Source organism: Xenopus laevis, chromosome 9_10L (genome assembly GCF_017654675.1).
Source record: "Xenopus laevis strain J_2021 chromosome 9_10L, Xenopus_laevis_v10.1, whole genome shotgun sequence".
NCBI lineage: Eukaryota > Metazoa > Chordata > Amphibia > Anura > Pipidae > Xenopus > Xenopus laevis.
In genome coordinates this window covers 79,754,363-79,775,940 of record NC_054387.1, presented here as the reverse complement: position 1 = coordinate 79,775,940, position 21,578 = coordinate 79,754,363, and the positions used below count along the sequence as shown (strand labels likewise).

Genomic DNA, 21,578 nt, shown 5'->3' with positions numbered 1-21,578 from the left:
TGTGAACCCCATGTACGTCACTTTCAGGCACAGTTTACACAATGGAATCCATGTAAGTAACATTGGTCTTTTTCAGTAGCGGCAGTAGGCTCGGGTGCTGTGCCCTGAACTTGTAGCATGGGGTGAAAGTACAACCGAATGAAGAATAATGATTACGTATAGGTAGATAGGAAACACTTTAGGATTTTTAGTTATATGGAATAAATTCAAGTTTTAACTGGCTGGCTTCAGGAGTGCGTGCTTGTTTCTTCATGCGGTTGTAGCCTCACATAGCAATAGTGTTTGGCTGCCAGGGTCAGTGAGCCCCATTTGAAATGATAAAAATGAAGACCAAATAAAACATTTCTTAGAATAGGACATTATATAGCGTTACGTTAAGGGGAAAACACCCTTATAATGCACTGCATTGTAGAAGGTACATTTGTTTGCAATGGGTTCCTGCAGGTAACTACTGATGCAATTTGCCATGCTCTGTCGATGGGTGTAACTATAGAAGAACCAGACCCTGCAACTTTTGGGAGGCCCTAGAGCTAAAGGGGACTAAGAAGGACACTGACTAATAGGGGGCTGTTCCTGCAGAATATTGCTTTGTTCAGGGGAATTCTTATGCTGGCATAGTTTTATAGTAGCTCAGTTAGCCCTGCTACAATGGCCTAATGCTATGCCCACTAGGCCACTAAGCACCCTACCATCACTTTATTTTCAAGGCCTATGGCATGTGGTAACAGGGCTGTGATCACCCAGTCTGGGACACTGGCAGCTTATGATGCACTCACTATGGGGGAAATGATTCTATACATATGTATCAGTGACTGGACTTGAATTTGTGCAGGTGAAAACAAAGCATAAGGAAAACACTCATACATTTCAATTAGACAGAGACAAAATAAGTACAAAAATAAGGTACAGTGGCTCCTTTGCAAAGTATATATTTTCAAACCAATTCTTTTTTTTTTCATTAGATTTAGCCTCAGTGTTATCTAAATAAAGAGACATTCCTGTGTTTATTTCCTTCCCATGATTCCCTCTGTTATGCAGGCTCTTAGCCCTTTCTTTGGCTGTGCCCTCTAATTGGGTCCTTAGCAACCAGACACTTTAAATTGCAGAAGAAAAGGTCAAATGAGAAAACAGAAAATACATTGCAATTGCACATTATCTTCATCATCAAACTTAACTTCAAGTGGAACTGCACCTTTAATGGGTAATTATATACCTGTCGAAAATGATTCTTAATGTATTAAAAACCAGACTAGAAACCATTCATTTGTATAATCCTGGAGCTAATAGGAAGCCCTGCTATTATATTGCTTTGTATGATAAGCAGAATACATTTTGATGAGCATACAGTATGTTAGGGAGTAGACAATGTGCATCACAAACATGCTGACTCAGGGGAAGAGCTCTGAAAGCCCTTACTCAATGCTTTATGCATTAATAAGGACAAAGCATTAAGTCCTTGTATTCCTCTCTATTACTGTGTTTGTATAGAAACAGGCTGCATTTGGGAATATATCATTGATTGCAAAATCCATCAAAATACAAATTATTAATTGTACTATCTCAAGCCTTTGCATGAACACTGAAGCATAAAGAGGAAAGGTGAGCTGGTGTTGCTGGTGCTTAGCCTGTTAGTCTATATTAGTATCTTATCGCTTACCAATCTTTATGGGGAAAAAGTTGCAAAAAGGACTTTTTGTACCTAAGAATAAAGATGTTTTTCTTACTGGGTGCTCATCTTCTGGCCAACTAGAGCTTAAATAGAGAAGAAAAGTGGAGTACTGTTTCCTTGCAGTGCTGTGGTCCTAGGTTTTGTTCCAGTCTTCCATCTGTAAGGGGTTGGTATGTTCCCTGGTTCCCCGCACCCCAAAATATGGAGAAAGGCTCATTGGCTGCTAATGAATTTGTCCAAATGTGTGTGAATGCAAAAGGAACCTTAGACTGTAAGCTCCACTGGGGCAGTGAACACTATATGATGCAGAGCTGGAACTAGGGGTAGGTAAAGACACTTGCCTGGAAAGCAACACAAGGGAGACACAATGCACCCCTAGCCAAAAGAAACTATTTTGGGTGAGTAGAAGAATTTTGGAGAGTGGGATGGGTAGATGAGGGTGGCAATTTTGGAGGGGGTATGTTGCGGCCAAAGCAGCAGGCAGGCGAGTGCGAGAGTGGAGGGTGTCAAGCAGCAGTGGATCTAAGAGTTCATTGCCTTGGGTGCCAGTATTTCTTGGCCCAGCTCTGATATAATCCCAGGAAAGCGTTGCAGAATAAAGGAATTGTATTAAAAAATAAAACATTATCCATTTCAATATAGTTTAGCTAATAACTGACCATAAGTATATTTGTAGGAAGCAATGCCATGAAACCACCAAAGTTACGCTACTGTATGTGGCATTTCTACATGTTTTATAACATATACATGCAATACACAGAACTACAGTACATAGTGTAAACATTTTTTATCCTTCTACTAGAGCAGAAAATAAGCTTTTATCACCAAATCCAGGGACTATACATATAGCATGAAGTGACTGGCAGACTTTGGTTAAATTTTAATTTACTGACAAATGTATAATCTATACGCACCAGAATGTGTATAAAATAATAAGTCCCTGTGTTTTAGTTCCATACCTCATATCTAAAGACATCCATGTTGAGTCACATGGAGACTGTGACTTTCTGAAGCTGCTTAATGTTATGTAATATTATTAGCAAAAAAGATTCCCTATTTCCCCTAGGTCTCTCCTGATAGTGGTTGCCTAGTGCTGGCTGGAGGGGTCGGCACCTCTCCCAACAATATCTGCACAAAAATTTGCCAAACACCGCAGGCTAGTATAGCGGGGATATCCCCTGCACGTTTATTTCGTCAAGTGATGTAACGTTTCGGGGGCGTGCAGGGGATATCCCCGCTATACTAGCCTGCGGTGTTTGGCAAATTTTTGTGCAGATGTAATATTATTATTCAGCACCCAGCCCATATAACAATGTTGTTGTTAATTTGATATATCTGAATCTGTGTCATATACTCTCTTAAATTACTGGAAATCTCAAAGGCTACCTCCAGCTTCCAAACCAAAATTTGATAAAGAGAGCGGCCCACATAACACAGAAACCCCTAATATACCAATCACAGTTACCTGTTTCTTCAAAAAAGTATGAATAAATGCCATTTTCTATGCTGAAATCCATCTGTTTAACAGTTCTTCTATTTCTGCATCATTTGCAATACTGACAGGGAAGGAGGGACTAAACACTGATGTTACACATTGTAACAACTTCTCCACAACTTACAGACAGTATGCAGGAACTACATAACCCACAATGCATTGCACTGTGATGTTCTGTTCATTATTGAAATCACATGTGCAGGGAATTGTGGGGTTTGGAGGATGCAGTCTAAGAACAGCTGGCTGCTGATACAAAGTAACAGTAGTCAGCCAGCTCAGCAAAGTAGTCAGAGAGATCAGCAGGAGAGCAGGGGGCTAGGCTTAGGGAACTGACAGAAACCATTAAAAATCACGAATCAGATACTTATAAAGCATGGCACTCCGTCAGGAAAAAACAGAATATATCACTATACATTTCCCCTTACTTATCATGGATAGACAACAAACTTTACACCTGGCATATGTAATCCCACTCTGTATTACTGGAGTGTTAATGGCCTACATAACATACACGACATATTAAACAATGATTATTCAGTATTCTCTTTAAATAAACTGACAGAAAAATTTCCATTTACAAACACCCATTTATATTTAAGTCTGCAGATCATTCACTTTGTGAATGCTACAATACAACTCCTAACAACTACTGACAAAAACAACTTACTAAACCAACTATGGAAACACAAAAATAAGAAACTCACGACTTCACACATTTATCATACCATTAAACCATTATTGAACATAGATAATGCAGATAAACCTAACTTTAAATGGACTACGGAAATACCCAACACCACAGAAGTAGACATTTTGAGACAACATACTAAAATTATGACATTACTTCCAGCAAGTAGATATCAGGAAATATCACTGCAAATCCTCCATAACTCATACCTTACTCCAATCAGAAGATTTAAGATGGGTAACCTCTCCTCGGATGAATGCTTAAAATGCTGCACTCCTGCAGTAAACCTAATACATACCATATGGTCTTGTCCTTTAATGCAATCCTTTTGGAAAGAAGTCATCTCATACGGTGCACAGATGATTGGGAAACCTCTCCAAGCACATATAGAATGGGCCCTATTCAGCAACTCTACTTCGTTCACACAAAACTGAAAAGCACCTCATGGGAAGACTGGCTGCAGCAGCCAGGAAAACAATACTGCAACAATGGCTACACACTGATCCCCCACCATTGATATTAGTAAAACAAAAATTACATCACATATTCCATATGGACTGGTTGGAAACCGTAACCAGGAAAGAACACGATACACCGAAATTCTTCAACACCTGGTCTACCTATATAGCACACCTCCCACAACGGATCAAATGCCTCACAATCTACACCTTTAGACATACACCATGGTATGATATGGAAACTCTCAAAGGCCACCCTTTGATCATGGAATCATCCCAATACTTGGCAGCATTACAACAAGAATCACTACAACCCGATACCGCACCTCCCAGAAGTCACCAAACTAACAGATTGCTGACCTCTTATCTGAATTAACCATTATAGGATCTACCCCCCCCCATGCTATTCACCATAACTGAGCTGAATGTTTAAATTGTTATTGAAATGTTTATGTTTGATACCATAATCACTGTAATATCTACTCCATGTAAACATGTAAAAGTATGTCTTGTGATTTTGCTTTATCACTTCAAATAAAAACAAGTTATAAAAAAAAAAAAATCACGAATCATGAAAAGTCTGCATATATTTTAATTGATGTATATTGCAAAGTTGCTCGGAATTATGTTTACTTTTCAAAAATGTTATGTTAAATAAGTTTTTGTGGAGTTTCCCTTTAAAGAAATTGTTCAATATAAAAATAAAAACCTCAGTACATAGATAGGCTGTGCAAAATAAAAAATGTTTCTAATATAGTTAGTTAGCCAAAAATGTAATCTATAAAGGTTGGAGTGACTGGATGTCTAACACAGAATAGCAGCTCTCTTGGTTTCCACTGATAGGTTACCAGGCAGTAACCAATCAGTGGCTTGATGGCAGGGGGGGGATATGGGTCATAACTGTTGCTTTTGAATCTGAGCTGAATGCTGAGGATCAATTGCAAACTTACTGAACAGGAATGTCACATGTGGTCCTCCTTTAAGTCACTGACTAACTCAGAGTTAGAGAGCTGAAAAGCAGGAAGTTTAATTCTGGCTGTTTTATTAGACATCTGTTCACTCCAGCCTTTATACATTACATTTTTGGCTAACTAAATTGAAAAGATTTTTTTATTTTGAGCCAGTTTTTATTTTTACACTGAACTGTTCTTCATATTTTTATTAATATCTTTAAAAGGGTTGCTCACCTTTAAATGAACTTTTACTATAATGTAGAGAGTGTTAGTTTGAGACAATTTGCATTCGGTTATTATGTTTTTTTATTTTTGGTTTTTGAGTTATTTATTTTTTTATTTAGCAGCTCTCCAGTTTGCAGTTTCAGCAATCTCGTTGCTAGAGCCCACATTATCCTAGCAACCATGAATTGATTTAAATAAGAGACTGGAATATGACAGGTCCCCTTTAAAAATAATGTCAGGTGAGGGCATGTAAGGCAAAAGGGGAGGCTGTCCATCTGACTACCAATATCACAGGGTCTGTCTTTGAAGCTGCGGTTGGATCTGGGCTAATGAGATATGTTCATTGTATATAAAATTTGAACCCGTTTGAATTGCTTGGATATATAATAGTGAGGAAAAAGCAAATGACAGTCAACAGCTCTATGGTTGTAATAAAATATGTAAGTCTAACGATACAGTAAGTAACAGTAACCATTGTTCAACATGTAAAACAAGAACAAATATGAACCATACATATTTAAAAGGGATGTTTTGGAGAGACTATATTTAATTTATGATTCTAATATTCCATGACAAGCAGCTGACAAGGCATGAGCCCTCCTTAAAAATGTAAGGGGGATTCTACCTCATAGTCTAGACATAGACGGTGGATTAAAAGCTTTTAGCAGAGTGAGCCTTAGCAGGTGACAGTTACTAGGTATTACTGAAGCACCAGGTTGTGCTTAAAATCTTGCATTTTCAGTATTGCTGTTTTTATCAGAAGGAACGTTGAGTGCAGACCAGCTAGTCAGCCCACTGTGTATGTGATGGGAAGGTGTCTGGCTAATACACGGCTTGGGCTAGTTCTGGGAGCATTTCTCAGCTGCTCTGTGTAGGGAATGGAACAGCTGCCATGTGACCTGGAACAAAGGAATGGCAGTTAAGCTTAGTAAAGGAACCACTGAGGTCTGGTAACATCTCAGGAACACAGGCAGTCTTTCCTCTGCATATACTCTTCTGAGACTAATATAAATAATCCGTATTTAACCAGCAATGATTTCTCAGCTCTGTCTCCCATATAAGCAGAATGTTAAGGAAGCAATTTCACAACTGCTTATATCTGGTTAAGCCTCCCCAAATATTGTACTGTGACTTCAAAGAGTTATAGTTCAGCTGTATCTGAAGGACTGTCTGTTAATGCTAATCACTGCTTTGTATGAAAGAGGTAGAGGAAAGTTATCTGTCACTGAACTACAAGTCCCAGCATCCCTCAAAGGTTGTCAGATTTGCATTACAACTGCTGGAGTTAGGAATGTTGGACTTCTATAGATCAGACGCTACTGCCTGTTGGTTTTGATATAGAATGAAACAGGCATATGGTATGTTCCTGTACAGTATCGCATAGCAAGTTCCAAACCATAGGAACTGCCAATAAGACCATGGAAGTGGTGGAATGTTTGCTTGGATTTAAGAGTTTAGTTTTAAGGAAACCTCTCTCAGATAATAGTGGTGGGGTTGTTTTCTAGTTTTTGATGTAAGCTTTAGCCCTTTTCCCCTTTAAATCTTAAATATAGTGCTATATGCTCCTACCCATCTACAGAAGAGCTGAACTTGATTTTCAGGAATTGTGCTATAAACATGCCTGTCCTGCTTAGCCATGGCAATAACAGAATTCCAGGAGATTAGATTTGTATTGTGGTCGTACATGAAATAATAGCACAGCACTAAGGGAGCCTTCAGCTTAGCAGCTGGTGAAACACGTGTTCCTCACCATAACACAGATAACACAGGCCAAATATAGCTCTGGTATCATGTTATTTTTGGCTCCATTGTACTCATACCTGGGAACTCTCTGGGTTTGACCCTGAGATTTATGGACTGTGGCCAAATTCCCTGGTCAGACATTCTCCATGTTATCCACAGATTTACTGCTACTGAAGCTTTTTAAACAGTGTTATTTACTTGGATAGCATATACTACATAGCAATGATTTCTCAATTGAGCTTTAATGACTTTAATTAGTTATGATTTATATATTTGTACACAAAGGGGCAGATTTAATAAAGGGGAAATTAATTAATAAAGCAAAAATTCACCAACGTGATGTCATTTCGTTACTTCACCGGTTTACTAACGGGCACAGGCGTAACTTTGCTAGTGAATTTGCTCCCTTATGCCTGGCAAAGTTGCGCTCTGGCGAAGGGACGTAACTACGCAAATTCACTAAGATGCAGATTTTACTGAACGTTACCTCTTGCGCCAGACTTGCCTTCGCCAGACCAGGCGAAGTGCAATAGAGTAGATAGGAGTTCCTCAAAAAATAGTTGTGCTAACATATGGCACATAAACTATACACTGGGCTCATGCGTAGGGCAATATATCAACTCTATTCTATTTTATGAAGGTTTCCCAGGCTTGTGTAGTGTAATGTATTGGCTGCAATATATACGTTCATTCAACTTTAACTTCCCGCTGCATGCAAATTAGGCAACGCTAGCGCAACTTTGCTTCGATTGCCACTTTAACGCTACTTCGCCATCGTTCAGCGCCCTAGGCGCAACATCTGATTTTAGTGAATTAGCGTTGTCCTGGCAAATCTACGCCTAGCGAAGTTTTGTGATGTGCTCGAAGTGGATCTGCCCCAAAATGTCTTCTTCTTTAGCCACATTATATGCCATGTAATCCCTGTGTCTTGCTGCCTTTCACTCAGCCACTTGTAATTTGTATTAGGGCAACAAGAGGTAAATACATAAAAACCCGCATTGAGGGGCGTCATTCATTTTTGTTCTCTTATCTCCCTATTACAAGAGGTGAATTAATTCAAATTAATCATTTGTACTGTCTAAACATACCAGTTATACTCTACATAGGCCAGATATGAAACATATTCTGTTTTATTTCATTACAGGAAGGATTTAATATTACCTTTTACATATTGGACCCTGTCCATATCTCTGCTAAATGACTTCTCCATCAGCTCTCATTGTTCTTTTTTAGTTGTTTAACAGTAGGAAATTGTGTGTTCAAGTAAATATCCCCTGAGATCCAGCCCATACCACCCAGCCTATCAAGTATAATGATTATCACCCTTATCCCTTTTTTGTTTTGGGGCTTAATAGGGGCTCACCTTACCATAAAACATTGGCAGTGGTGAGAAGTTAATAAAATATTCTGAATATTAAAATGGAGAACTGATCATTATTATCCAGGGGAGGGAGATAACCAGCTACTGACCCCCCCTGCTGATTATCACTGGGTTATCATCATTATTGACCTCTAGTTCCCCTATAAACAGCATAGTGAGTGGCTGTGGGGGTTCCTTTGGTTATTTTAGAAAGAAATGGTAACATAATAGGCTTTAGGGCAGTGATGGGCAGCTGAAGATGCCTGAAAGGTGACAGTGGGAATTTAGTTTATCACCATAAAGGTCACTGGTTGTTCATTTTTATTGTGCTTCTCAAGCTGTGTGACTTGCCTTAGTTTGAGTGAGATTAGGAATGAAAGAATATTTGCTCTTCAAGATACATCTAGAAGCCTGATAAAGGCCGTTGTAGCCGAAACATGTTGTGCAGGATTGTCTGCAAAATAAAATGAAAACCCTTTAGCAATGAAGGTGTGCTCTCCGGCTATTCTCTTCTTTAATAAATGTTATATTTGGGGATCAGCTTTTATGTGCTCCATTTGATATTCTTGGCACTATGGGTGACTAGCAGAGCTAAGAGGGCCCTAAACAAAATTGGATTTTGAACCAAAATAAAAAACCTAGTTTTTAAGGTCCTGCTGGAGACTTCTCATAGACTAAGTTAACCGGCCATATCTAACTTATTTCCTGCCCTAGGCCACCTTTTGTTTGGAACCTCCTCCTAGTTCGTGTGGTGAGCTATAAACAGGTGGGCAAAAATGATTTATTAGCACAAACTCATCCCCTTGTACAACACTGCAGCCACCAGCAGTTTACATTGGATAAAGAACACAATCTGTTTTCAAATTAATTTTTATTTGCTGTTTAATTATTGCTTTACAAACCTATTCAGTTTATTTAATGATAACATTATTTTAAGTAGATGATGGTGATCCAAATCACAGAAATATCCCTTATCTGGAAAGCCCCAGGTCCCAAGCATTACGAGTAGTATATCCCATACCTTCCCCTATAAAGATCTGCCTCCGCCATGCTCCATTTGTGACCCTCTTGTAAATCTGGGCCTGGTTGTCAAAAAATGAATATGTATGCCAATCTGATCCTGGTTCATTTCATACCTTAGGGCAGGGATCCCCAACCTTTATCACCGTGAGTGTGAGCCACATTCAAATGTAAGAAGGGTTGGGGAGCAATATAAGCATGAAAATAGTTCCAGAGGATGCCAACGAAGGACTGTGATTGTCTATTTGGTAGCCCCTATGCGAACTGACAGCCTACAGGAGGCTCTATTTGGCAATACAACTGGTTTTTATGCAACCAAAAGTTTCCTCCAAGCCTGGAATTCAGAAATAAGCACCTGCTTTGAAGCCACTGAGAGCAACATCCATGGGGTTGGGGAACAACATGTTGCTCATGACCTACTGGTTGGAGATCATTACTGGAAGTTAAGGTACACAGTATATCACAAACCAGAGTTGCTTGCACTATTACATTTTATTACACTTATGAGTTCTTTCTTGTTTTATCTTCAAAACCATAAAAAACTGCAGAAGTCCCTATTGCATAGAGTTAAAAAAAAACACAAATCTAATAAAGTGGACTCTGATATGAAGGATGGGTTCAGATAAGGGTGCAGGGTGGCTGCTGATTTGTAGGGTATGTGCTGTTTTGATGGCTGGGTCTCATTCCATTAGCTTATCCTGACTGAAGGCAGCTGAAGCCTCTGATAATAGTAGAAGTGGACTGGCAAGTTAGTGCTATGGAGTGAGGGGTGTGTCTGCTCCCTGGCTAGAGGATGATAAACTTAATGGGCTGTCTATTTTTAACCTCCTGTTCTTTCCTTCTGTTCATGTAATCAGGGCTGTGGGAGATTTTCTCCTGAATGGTTCCAAATCTTCTTTCTTGCTGCTTTCCCAAACATTCAAAAGAATAGGGAGAGTCAACCAAGAGCTAAATTAATTTCCCTTTAACTTGGCACTTGAGACGTCATGTCAGACGAGAGGAATAGTCCTGGAGAGCTCTCAACAACTACAGTCAGTTCTGTGGCTATACAAGCCGGGAATTCCAGGATAGTTGTGGCTATACTCAAGGTAAGTGACCTGCAATTTCTGTGTTCAACTGAAAACCTGGTATATGAATAGTACCCCTACAACAAGCACTGTGAGATGCTGATTCGATTGCTGGTTTTGTCTGCAAGTGTCAGACATTCAGATAGGTGCTACTGTGATACAATATGTTCATTAAAAAAAACATCACTAAAAAAACAAGTGTTCTTTTTAGAAATTAACCACTAATAATAAAAGGCTGACCCATGGAGTACTATGCAGTAACTTTGTTTTTTTTAACATCTGCATCATTTCAATGCCTGTTATAATTTTGATAAATAAATGTACAGATCAGGACAGACTGCAGTTGCAGGGATGGTTAATATGTAGCGTGGCCTTTATGCTGTGTGTAACACAATCTGCACTGTTGGTATTTTTAAAATCAGTGTGGGGACAGATCTAAAGAGCATTTACATGGAGCTTTATGGGCACATGGCGCTTGCTTTGACACGTCTACTGCAAGATAAATCCTCAGTCTGAAAATTGTTTTGGAGAAACTGTGCTTTCATTTTATATAAAAGGACAAAGTCTGCTAATGTTCCTTAGTGGATAAATGAAGAAAGATAGATGGAGATGTTTAAGGGTTAATACAATGTCTTAACTATGCACAGGGTCAGTACAAAAGATCACATACATAATATTTTTATTTATAGGGTAGTAAAAGACACAAGAACCTTCCTTAAAATGAGTAGAAAATAAGTTTTATTATAATTAAAAGTGCTTGATGCATAGTGGAATTAAAGGAAGGTAGTGTAGAAGCCTTCAAGGCAGGGTTGGACATGTTGAGATGTTATAGTTATAATAGCTTATTCCTGCATGTGAACACTTTCCAGTCTTGCATATGCTGAAGTTTAACAAATCTTGACTGGCTACTGATATGTACTTTGAGCCACTAATGTTAATGGGAGTTGGAAGAACTCATACACGATGGTGCCGTGCATGTTTCATCCTGCTGATATGAGATGAGATGCCAGTGGAAATCCTTACACCATTAGAGTAGATAAATGGTCTCTTTTGCTGTTAACTAGCCATTTTGATTTTGTCCGTTCACGAGAAAAGATTTGATTAACATGATGATATCTTTATGTCTCAGTAACTGACATCATTTTTTAAGTCAAAAACATTGCAATAACATTATATTGTTAGTAATACTTGAAGTGGGCACAAAATAAATGGGGCTATGGTAACTTATTAATGGCTCCTTCTGATATCAGAGGTACCTTTTTATTTGTACTGCAGATAAATGGATTAGAAAGATAGATGATAGATGGAAAGATAGATGATAGATGGACAGACAGACAGATAGATGGATGGATAGATAGATAGATAGATTAGATACATGGATTAGACAGACAGATGGATGGACGGATGCACAGATAGATAGATGATAGATAGATAGATAGACAGATGCCATGGGCCATTTTAATGTATTTTGTTTTTCACTATAATTTTTGATTGGAATATATATTGCCCTCGGCCCACTTGTGCTTAGTGTAGCCTGGATAGATGGTATACAACATATCCATGTTGCTGTTTGCCACATTTTTATTGCAATTAAAACTTCCTAAAATCCATATAGAACTTCAGGCTGTTATTTACTGCATATAAATAAAGGTTCTTGGGACTGGGCATTGGCACACAGGGTATTTTTGTTACATTTGGCCTCTCAGAATTCCCTTCCACATCAGTGTTCTGTTCTGCTCAATGGGAAACAGTTGCTCTGTGGCACACAGTACCACCATTAAGTAGGTCTTTCAATGAATTCTAACGCCACTGTTCCCAAGTGATGCCCACACCCTTGCCACAACTCTGTTCCATAGTGAAGATCAATGAATGGGAAGAAGCATCTGGCAGAAACGTTACAATTACAATTTTTTAGGATACTGGCACACGAGGAGATTAGTTGCCCACAATAAATCTGCAAATGCTTTTCTACCAGCAATAATGTAAATCACCATTAGGAAAACCTGTACCGCTTAGTTTTTACAAAGTGCTCTTTATCCAAGGGACTAATCTCCTTGTGAGCCAGTAGCCATACAGTTCATGCTGAGATGTGCATGTGATAGAAAGCACTATAGTCCAGCTACATGGGTGTTGTGATATTAAAGCAACATTGCACAAGGAAGCTTTTCCCCAGCTCTCCAGATCCAGGTACTGCAGTGAAATGCAAGAAAAGCCATCTAATGTGAATCTCACCTGATGTGGCTCAATGTTCTGGAAAAAGAGCCAGTCTTATTGTAGGTGTAATTGTCATATATGTTGTATATCCCCAGTGAAACCCTCTTTTGTATATATTTGTCCTTGGTTCTATTCTCAAGGTCCTTTGAATGTCTGCTCCTTTGCCAAGGTGAGATTCCTAAAGACAGACATGTACAATTCAAATTGTTCCTAAGTTACTCTCGCAGGAGAATGCAGGCGAATTAGCATAAAAGCGCCATTGCTTAGTCATGGGGGAATTAGCACAGATATAAAGGCTTTATGTATAATTCACAAAGTGAGCAAAATGTTACCATTGTCTTGTTGTTTGGAGATCCTTATTTCAGCTATAATGAAAATGTACCCTGCTTATTAGTTGAGTTTTATGAGTATACTGATCATCAGTCGGCACAGAATATACCAGGGGTCACCTACATTCCACCTATTTGAAGGGCCAGCAAGTGTTGCATATATGGAAGTATGCAACTTATTATTCTCTCTTTAGAGTTGCAATAAGAGCGAGAGATGTGTATAAGCAAATTGCATAAATCAGGTTTCTTTGCACCTATATTTTTCTTGCCTATGTATGCCTTTTCTATGTAATTGCATTTGTATGTATGAAGTAGAGGTCTCTATAACCCCTGAATAAAAGAATGTCAGCTTCCATCCCTCTACACTTTCTCTTCCCATTTCTTTCCTTTTGTTCATTATTTTCACTCATTTACCTCCTCGCTTTCTTTTTTCCCCATTTCTGCATGCTCTCCCATCACAACCCCAGCCCACAACCTCCTATGTAAATCTGTCAGTGGCCTGATTTATCTATTTTCAGTTCTTGTTCCTGTAATATTACTATTTCACATTACACTTTTCTTCCTCCAATTCATCTCATACTTGCTGGCGCTAAATAAATAAATGATGTTGATGATGACGATAGCATAAATACAGAAGGATTTCTTCCTTTCACAATCTGAATGTTAGACATTTACTGAATTGAATGACGGATATGAAACTTCATACTCTGCTTGTCAACAGCTTTATTTATGCTCCTAGGAAATATTACAGTAATATTATATTTTTAGTAACAGACTGTCCAATTTAGAATGAAATGCAACTGAATGTTCAGAAATAGGCAGCTCTGCTAGGGAAAAGGCTGCCATCTGCATGGTAGAAATGTATATCTGGTAGGAACCATGTTCAGCCTCTTTTGGATCCTACAGGAACCCGCACTGGTCTGTGTTAATAGCCCTGAAACAGGGCCTGTATAAAATATTTACTGAAGCAATATATATCTGGTTTCTATGTACATGAGACAGTTTTAGGTAAATGGCAACAATGGCAGAATATTTGCTTGTCTTCAGTAAGTAATAAGTCAGCATCAGTAACTATGGTTTGTATTGTACAAAATTTTGTTTTATTGGTACCTATATGGCCTAATACAGGTACTGTGATGATCCCATGGCATTTCATTAGTTATCTGCCTGTCTGCCATTATGTACTCACCACCACAATAGCAAACATGGTCAAGGATTCATAGAAACACTTTATGTATTGTAAGGTTTTTCTGGGCTGTTTTTAACTGTTAAGATTTTTAACCCCCTAATACAATATTTTAGGAGTCAATTGCAATAGGTACATCATATAAAATGTAAGAAAATATCAGACATGTGAAATAAGGAATGATTGTGGTACTGCTGTTTGGTATGTCAGTGGTATTTCATTCATACATGCATATTTCAAAAAGAAAGAAAGTTCATCCTTCATTTTTTATTGTTGCGGCTTATTTTGGAATTTAAACTGTTATTTGATTGCTAGTGTCGTCTGAACTAATGCCACTTCTCTTCCTCTGTAAACAGGATCATCTGTTTAAATGGAGATAGTGAGCTCTGTTTAAACAAATGCATCTCTCCTCTGAGCTACAGCTTTTGTTAGGCTTTGTGATAAAGATAAGATAATTATACACAGAGCTTTTGTATACCTCAGCCTATCTATCTATCTATCTATCTATCTATCTATCTATCTATCTATCTATCTATCTATCTATCTATCTATCTATCTATCTATCTATCTATCTATCTATCTATTATCTATCTATCTATCTATCTATCTATCAATTATCTATCTCTCTATCATTTATCTGTCTGTCTGTCTATCTGTCTATCATCTACTGTATCTGTCTGTCTGTCTATCTGTCTATCATCATCTAACAAGTCACCTTTCAAACTAAAATTGTGCAGGGCACCAGAGAGTAAGATATTTTATGCACACAGGGCTGGGGTGGCATGGAATAGGCTGGATTACTGTTTGTAATTGAATTACAGCCCAGCACAGTTTAGCTGGTTAGAGTACCTGAGCCCCGTGAAAGGCTGGGGTGAATTATGTACATTGTCATTGACAGTTCCTATCATTGATTGGTATATGTCTGTCTCACTTGAAGGGTATAACAGTGTTAAAATCTTGGTGTAATTAGGGTATATTTTTTTCTTTATGCACTATAGCAGTGATCCTCACCAGTGGCTCGTAAGCAACATGTTTCTCACCAATCCCTTGGATGTTGCTCCCAGTAGCCTTAGAGCAGGTGCTTATTTTTTAATACCTGGCTTGAATGCAAGTTATGGTCTCATAAAAACCAAGTGTACTGAGAAAAAGAGCCTTCTGTAGACTGCCAGTTCACAAAGGGGCTACCAAATAGGCAATCACAACCCTTATTTGGCACTCCAGAGACTTTTTAATGCTTTTGTTGCTCCCCAACTCTTTTTACATGCGAATGTGGATCACGGGTAAAATTGGGGCCCCTGCACTATAGGACATGCAGTGAGCTGCTTATTTTATAGCAAAAGACAATGTTTAGATTTGAACTAGTATTGTTACAGTTCTGCTAATCCTTTTAAAAAGATCCCTTCTGTGTTGTTTATGTAGACTTGTCATCCCTGCTTTTCTCGATGAGTTTAATGTTACATCCCAGTATCAAACTGTATAGTAATAATGTCTTAATCACCATGATGAATGATGAGAAGTCCTTTCTTCTATAGCACAGTTCAAGTTAAGAAAAGGAGAAGGGACAGAAACGCTTCCTGTAATGCCGGTGCACTTTGACATTTAGTTGCCTGTGGTTTTTGCTTACTTGGCTTGTTTTTAAAACTTCTTTAACCAAAAAAAGGGGAAAACATGTTGCTGCTTCTTGATATTAAAAAGAATATTAATTGGGGAAAAAATTACCCCTGTAATCTGTATTTATGCTCCATGGTCAGCTTTTGCTGCTACGGCATACCTTGAAGCTGCTGTCACTCTAGCTTATTCATATAAATTGAGTTTTACTAATCTGATATAGATCTGCCAATAAGTAACATAATGACTAATATCCGCAGGTGTATAACAATATCCCAAGCCATTGTAATCACATCTTTTTACCCAGATTGGAAGCAGGTTACACATAGGTTCATCTTACTACTTTGACACGTAATAGATAAATACCACCCGTAGACAAAAGGAATTATATTGGAACAAATAATAATAATAATATAGATGCACTGACCCTATCTGAAAAGGCATAATGCATCTAAAAGCAATTTACATTTTTTTTCATGGAGGTGATTGTAATAGAAAATAAGCCAATGTGTGTTTGAGTTGCATCTCACAATTACGTGTCTGTTCCCACCAGAAATGTTTGAATTCAGAAGGAAATTACTTCTGTATGTTGATAAAAATCTGCTATTGGAACACAAAGTACCTGTATTAGTCTAACTGTGCCCCAGTACACTATAGAGGTTACTTTCACCCTGCACAAAAGTGTAAAAAACTACAGGGTGCAAGAATGTGCTCCTTAGTCTTGTATTTGCACCCAGGGTGTGGCTGCATTCTGCACCTAATAAATGATTTTTTTACCCCCCCCCCCACTGTCCTCTCATGAAAACATCGCTACTAACACAGGCAGCTCAGTATTCTTGAGGCAAATGCAGGTCTCCATGCTCCCATTTGGAAGAAAAAACCTGCACCCGTTTCTTGCACTGTGCACCCCTTTCTGCACTTAGTATATGGACAACAGCATGTGGCACTTGACTGTCCAACATCTCATTACAAAGCCAAGGGTATTTATATGAAGTTGGTCCTCTCTGTGCTACTCTAACTGCCTCTTTTCTTCAGTGAAGGCTTTCCACTAGATGTTGAAACATTGCTGGTGGGAATTGCTTCTATTCAACCACAAGGTTAAGCACTAATGTTTGGCAAGCGAGTCTGGTCCACAGATTCCAATTCATCATACAAGTGTTCAACAGTCAAGTTCTTTCTCTCCGATCTCTGCAAACCAATTGTGAAATGACCTTACCTTGTGCAGGGGATTTTTCTTCTGCTAAAACAGGAAAAAGCCTTTCCCAACTGTTTCAAATTAACAAGCAAAGAATTGAATCAGCAATAATTGTGATGGTTGAAATAACCAATTCCACATAGTTTTCACCATATAGTGTATCGTGTCAGTGCTGTTTCTTTCGTTTAAATGTTAAAGGAAACATCTATTTCATGTTGTGCTTTTGTCTCTTTCAAAGTGTGGAGCACTGGTGGAGCTGCAGCTTGCTGAAGCCATTCCCAACTTACTTGAGATTGGCTCAAACCAGGATGAAACCAAAAAACTTCTACAAGATCATGAAATGCTCCTTGGCAAGCTCAAGGTAAGCAATTGACAGTTTGTCTGAAGCTATCCCCAGCAAAAGTAGTACCAGAGTTTGGGATGAAGGTGAAATCAGTAATTGGTTATTGGCCAGTAGTGATTTCAATAATTGGATTCCTTATGAGTGCAAACATATAGGTTTCGGCCGCAGAAATGTGTTAATGGTAAACATTTGGAATTCCTGTCTGGAGTGAAGCTTCTCAGTCCTGGATGATTGATATCTAAAGTTCTAATGAAACATAAATGGGGTTCAATGACATAACATTTTCTCTCTGTTCTATGTCACATATATAAAAATGTTATCTTTATATACTATTATGCCTTTTTTTGCCCACTATATTCACCTTAATATTTTGGCAATTAGTCACTATCCATTATTGATTATTCTTACCCCTCCCTCTATGTTCTCCTCAATATTACAGCAAACAGTTACTATCGTGGATTATGCCTGCTGCTCCCACTTCTCATTATTACAGCAAGTAGTTACTATCCATATGATTATGCCTATTCCTCCCACAATGTTCTCCTCAATTTTATGGCATTTAGTTACTATACACTGGATTATGCGTGGCCTTCCACTACTTTACTACTCTAAAATATGCCATGGACAGATTCCATAATTATGTGCTTTTTATTTATGTGCAGTTAGATCATCTTTTCTCTGCTAATGGGATAAAGTCATCAGTAGATTTTAGTATAAATAGTTTGCCAATCTCATGCACATAAAATGCACAAGTGTTGCGGTATAGAAGATTATACTGTGTTTCTGGAAGTAACATTTTCACCCTGAACTGCAGCTCTGTCAGATATTTGCCTCAAAATAACCCAGTTATTTTTAACTTGAACTTGGATTCCTCAGCTTCACTGGCATTATCAAGATTAATGGCAAGTCAGCAAGTCCTGAATTTTTAGCTACATGCTTTTTTGAAAATGTCTTGAAGATGTTTAACTGACAGGCTGATTTCTTGAGACAGAAAGGCAGAGGAATATACAAATATTATGGAGGACATGCTGACTGTAAACTGTTCTAAATAATTGACTTTCCAGCTCCATTGCCAGGTCGTAATAGGGCATTCCAACAACATGAATATGTTTTTTCTTATTTTAAAAGAGAACAACTAAGAAAACAACATTTTTTTCAAATCTGATGCAGGTCATAAAATGTGCCTTTTTGATCCTTCAGTATTCCAAGAAATACAAAATGATGCTTGCCCTATATAAACCCATAGATGCATTAAGACAAAATGGGGCCCCTAATTTGAGGTCCAGCTTCTTTAATTGTCATTGCCTCTTTCTCGAGATTCATACAATTTAGCTTTTTACTTCTGTAACTTCAACAGTGATCCAAACTGTATGATCCACTCTTATTCAACTGTTGTACAAGGATCTTCTAGGATTGGTGGGATCCCTATTTTGCAGTCATTCATGCCAAAGGGATGGCTCCAATTCCATGTACATATCATTTTCTGAAAACTCTATTTGAAGGCCAGCTAGTTTGATATTTGGGGTCACTATCTATTTTCTCTCCTTTTGGTCTGTCAAAAGATCAGTCAGGATAAGATTAGGGTCAAAAAACATACTTGATGTCCTAAATTTCCATGGAACTAAGGCCGAATTCCATTTTTTCCGATGTAAATGTAGGTTGGACCTCTAAAGGACGACTTAAGTTGAAGAAGTCCAACAACCATTGATTTAAACTAATCAGCAGAAAAACATATGGGGCACATCTCACATAACTACATTTATTATGACATGCTTTTGGTTCTCAGCAACCTACTGTCATAGTGCTCTAGTTGGGCCAGATAAATGAAACTCACTCAATGGGATAGAAAAAAGGTCAGAGGCACATTTTACTAACAGATTTACACACACTGACATCAATTCCCAGGATTACAAAATCAGAATTTTTCTGATTCAGACCTATGCTAAAGAATTAGCCAAATATTGCACTCAACCTGAGCCTTAATTTGAATAATCAGATAGAAGCTTTCATTAGAAAATTAATATTTAGCATTTATTTATTTATTGGAGACACCTATAGCCTTTCAGATTCCATAGTGCCAGAGGAAATACATCTTAAGCATAGGAAAAAGAAAAGTTAAATAATACATATTCTACTATTCTATGATTATGCTCATTGTTTTATTATGGTGACATTTTTTATTTTTATAAATGATAAGATTTAGTCTCTTATTTTAATTCACTACATTACATCTACTCGGGAAGTAATGCCATTTCCTGGTTTGTTTCCTATGTTTCTCAGTCCTTATACAGCTGTTTTAAACTCCTCCTCTTCCTTCTCCAGTGTAGGCCTCTCTATTGGTGTAGTTTAAGGGTTCCTATTTGAGCAACTCCTTTTCTCAACACGGATTCTCCCTCATAAACCCTTTGGTTGATTTTTTATACAATGTACTCTTTATAAAGACAACACCCTGGTCTATATCTCCACTTTTAACCTCTCACCCTTTGTTTATTCTCAGATTACAAACTGTCTCAGAGTAATTTCATCCAAGATGGTAAAGTGATGCCCGAAAGTGAACATTTTAAAGTCTTAACTTGTTATCTTCTATATCATTCCCCAAACAGCTTTTGCTCTTTCTGTCAACAGCACTAACATTAACCCAGTTGGTCTTGCTTGGTGGGTAACTTTCTCCAAGGATACACAGATTACATGTCTCTTTCCCATGACATTGGTAATATATGACTGTTTCTGTTACTCCTTAATCAAACTACCGCTTCTCCTTTCCTTTGCATCATTTCTCCCATTCTTATTATTGCAATCTAGCTTTCATTCAATATATGTATGCCTTCTATTAAAATATTCTGTAAACGTTTTTAATTTTGTTAGTACTATAAAAATTGACCAATGTAATTTATAGTCATAGCCAGTCTCACACCTATTTACATTACAGGGTTTATTTACATTCTTATTTAAAGCTGGCCATAGATGTTGAGATTTTTAAAAGATCAGATCCTGATCATGAGACCACGATCTTCTCGGAACGATCGTACGAATTTACCATCAACTAAAAAGACCAATTTGCCAGGAAAACAAAGGGGAGCTGCCTGCTTGGCCCTGCAAACATAGATAGATTGCACTGGGACCGACAAAGATTTTTTGACCTGGCCGATCAATTTCCTGACAGATGTCGGCCGAAAAATCGTAAGATGTATGATTGTTCGAATCCCACTAACCGCACGATAATTTCGAAGGATTGGTCGGACTTCCCTAAAATCGGTCGTTCGGCAAGAAGAATCGTCGCGTCTATGGGGAGCTTAAGTTTGTATACTCCTTCTAAGGGATGGATTCTAAACTCATTCCTTGTCATCCCATGACTGCATAATTTTTGCTGCAGCTCCTGTTACTCCCAAATCCTCAATATTTAGCAAAATCTAAGTGGGTTCTTTGCCTCTTGTATTGGTTGTTTTTTTTTTTTTTGTATGTTTAATGTATACACCTATTTGTTGTACATCGCTGAGGAATATGCAGGAATTTTATAAATACATGTTAATAATAATATACTTATATTTTTTAACTTCGGTAGATTATTAAAAAATTAATTGCTGTTTGGCTGATGCTGGCAATGGCACTTGTGAATTTTAGTATGTATGTTAGGTAATTAGCTCACAATGCTCTGTATTTGCAATCTCTTCTAATTGGCATATGCTTTAAAGGGGATCGAAATCCTCCATAAAACTGCCCCACTTTACATCCTAGTTCTCTACAGAGCTTGACGAAAAGCTTAATTATAGAAACAAGATAATTTACCAATAAGCAAGTTGCAGAACAAAAAGATACAGATGCAAGAGAATGCAAAATAAGCATGTTGATTGCTAGCACTTGGTCAAGCATGTTGCTGTTATCTGTTACATATGGAGATGAATGTAATTCTGGCTTCAATATATTACACTGTAATCAGACCTGGGTATAAAGAACATAGTTGTTCAGCTTTAGAAAAACTGTGTTTAATGCTTTCAACTCCAAATGCAGGAACAAAGACCAGGGAG

At 38.0% G+C, this 21,578-nt stretch overlaps 1 protein-coding gene across 1 annotated transcript in view; it reads left to right on the top strand.

The window, feature by feature from the left end:
- Window positions 1–10,386: 10,386 nt before the first annotated feature.
- The window catches only part of ccdc141.L (coiled-coil domain containing 141 L homeolog), a 93,082-nt gene continuing 81,890 nt past the window's right edge, over window positions 10,387–21,578 (top strand). The window contains exons 1-2 of the mRNA XM_018236004.2: window positions 10,387–10,699; window positions 17,449–17,571. Of these exons, the coding sequence (XP_018091493.1) occupies window positions 10,598–10,699; window positions 17,449–17,571 (225 nt within the window). The 5' untranslated portion in view covers window positions 10,387–10,597. The remainder of the gene's footprint in view (window positions 10,700–17,448; window positions 17,572–21,578) is intronic.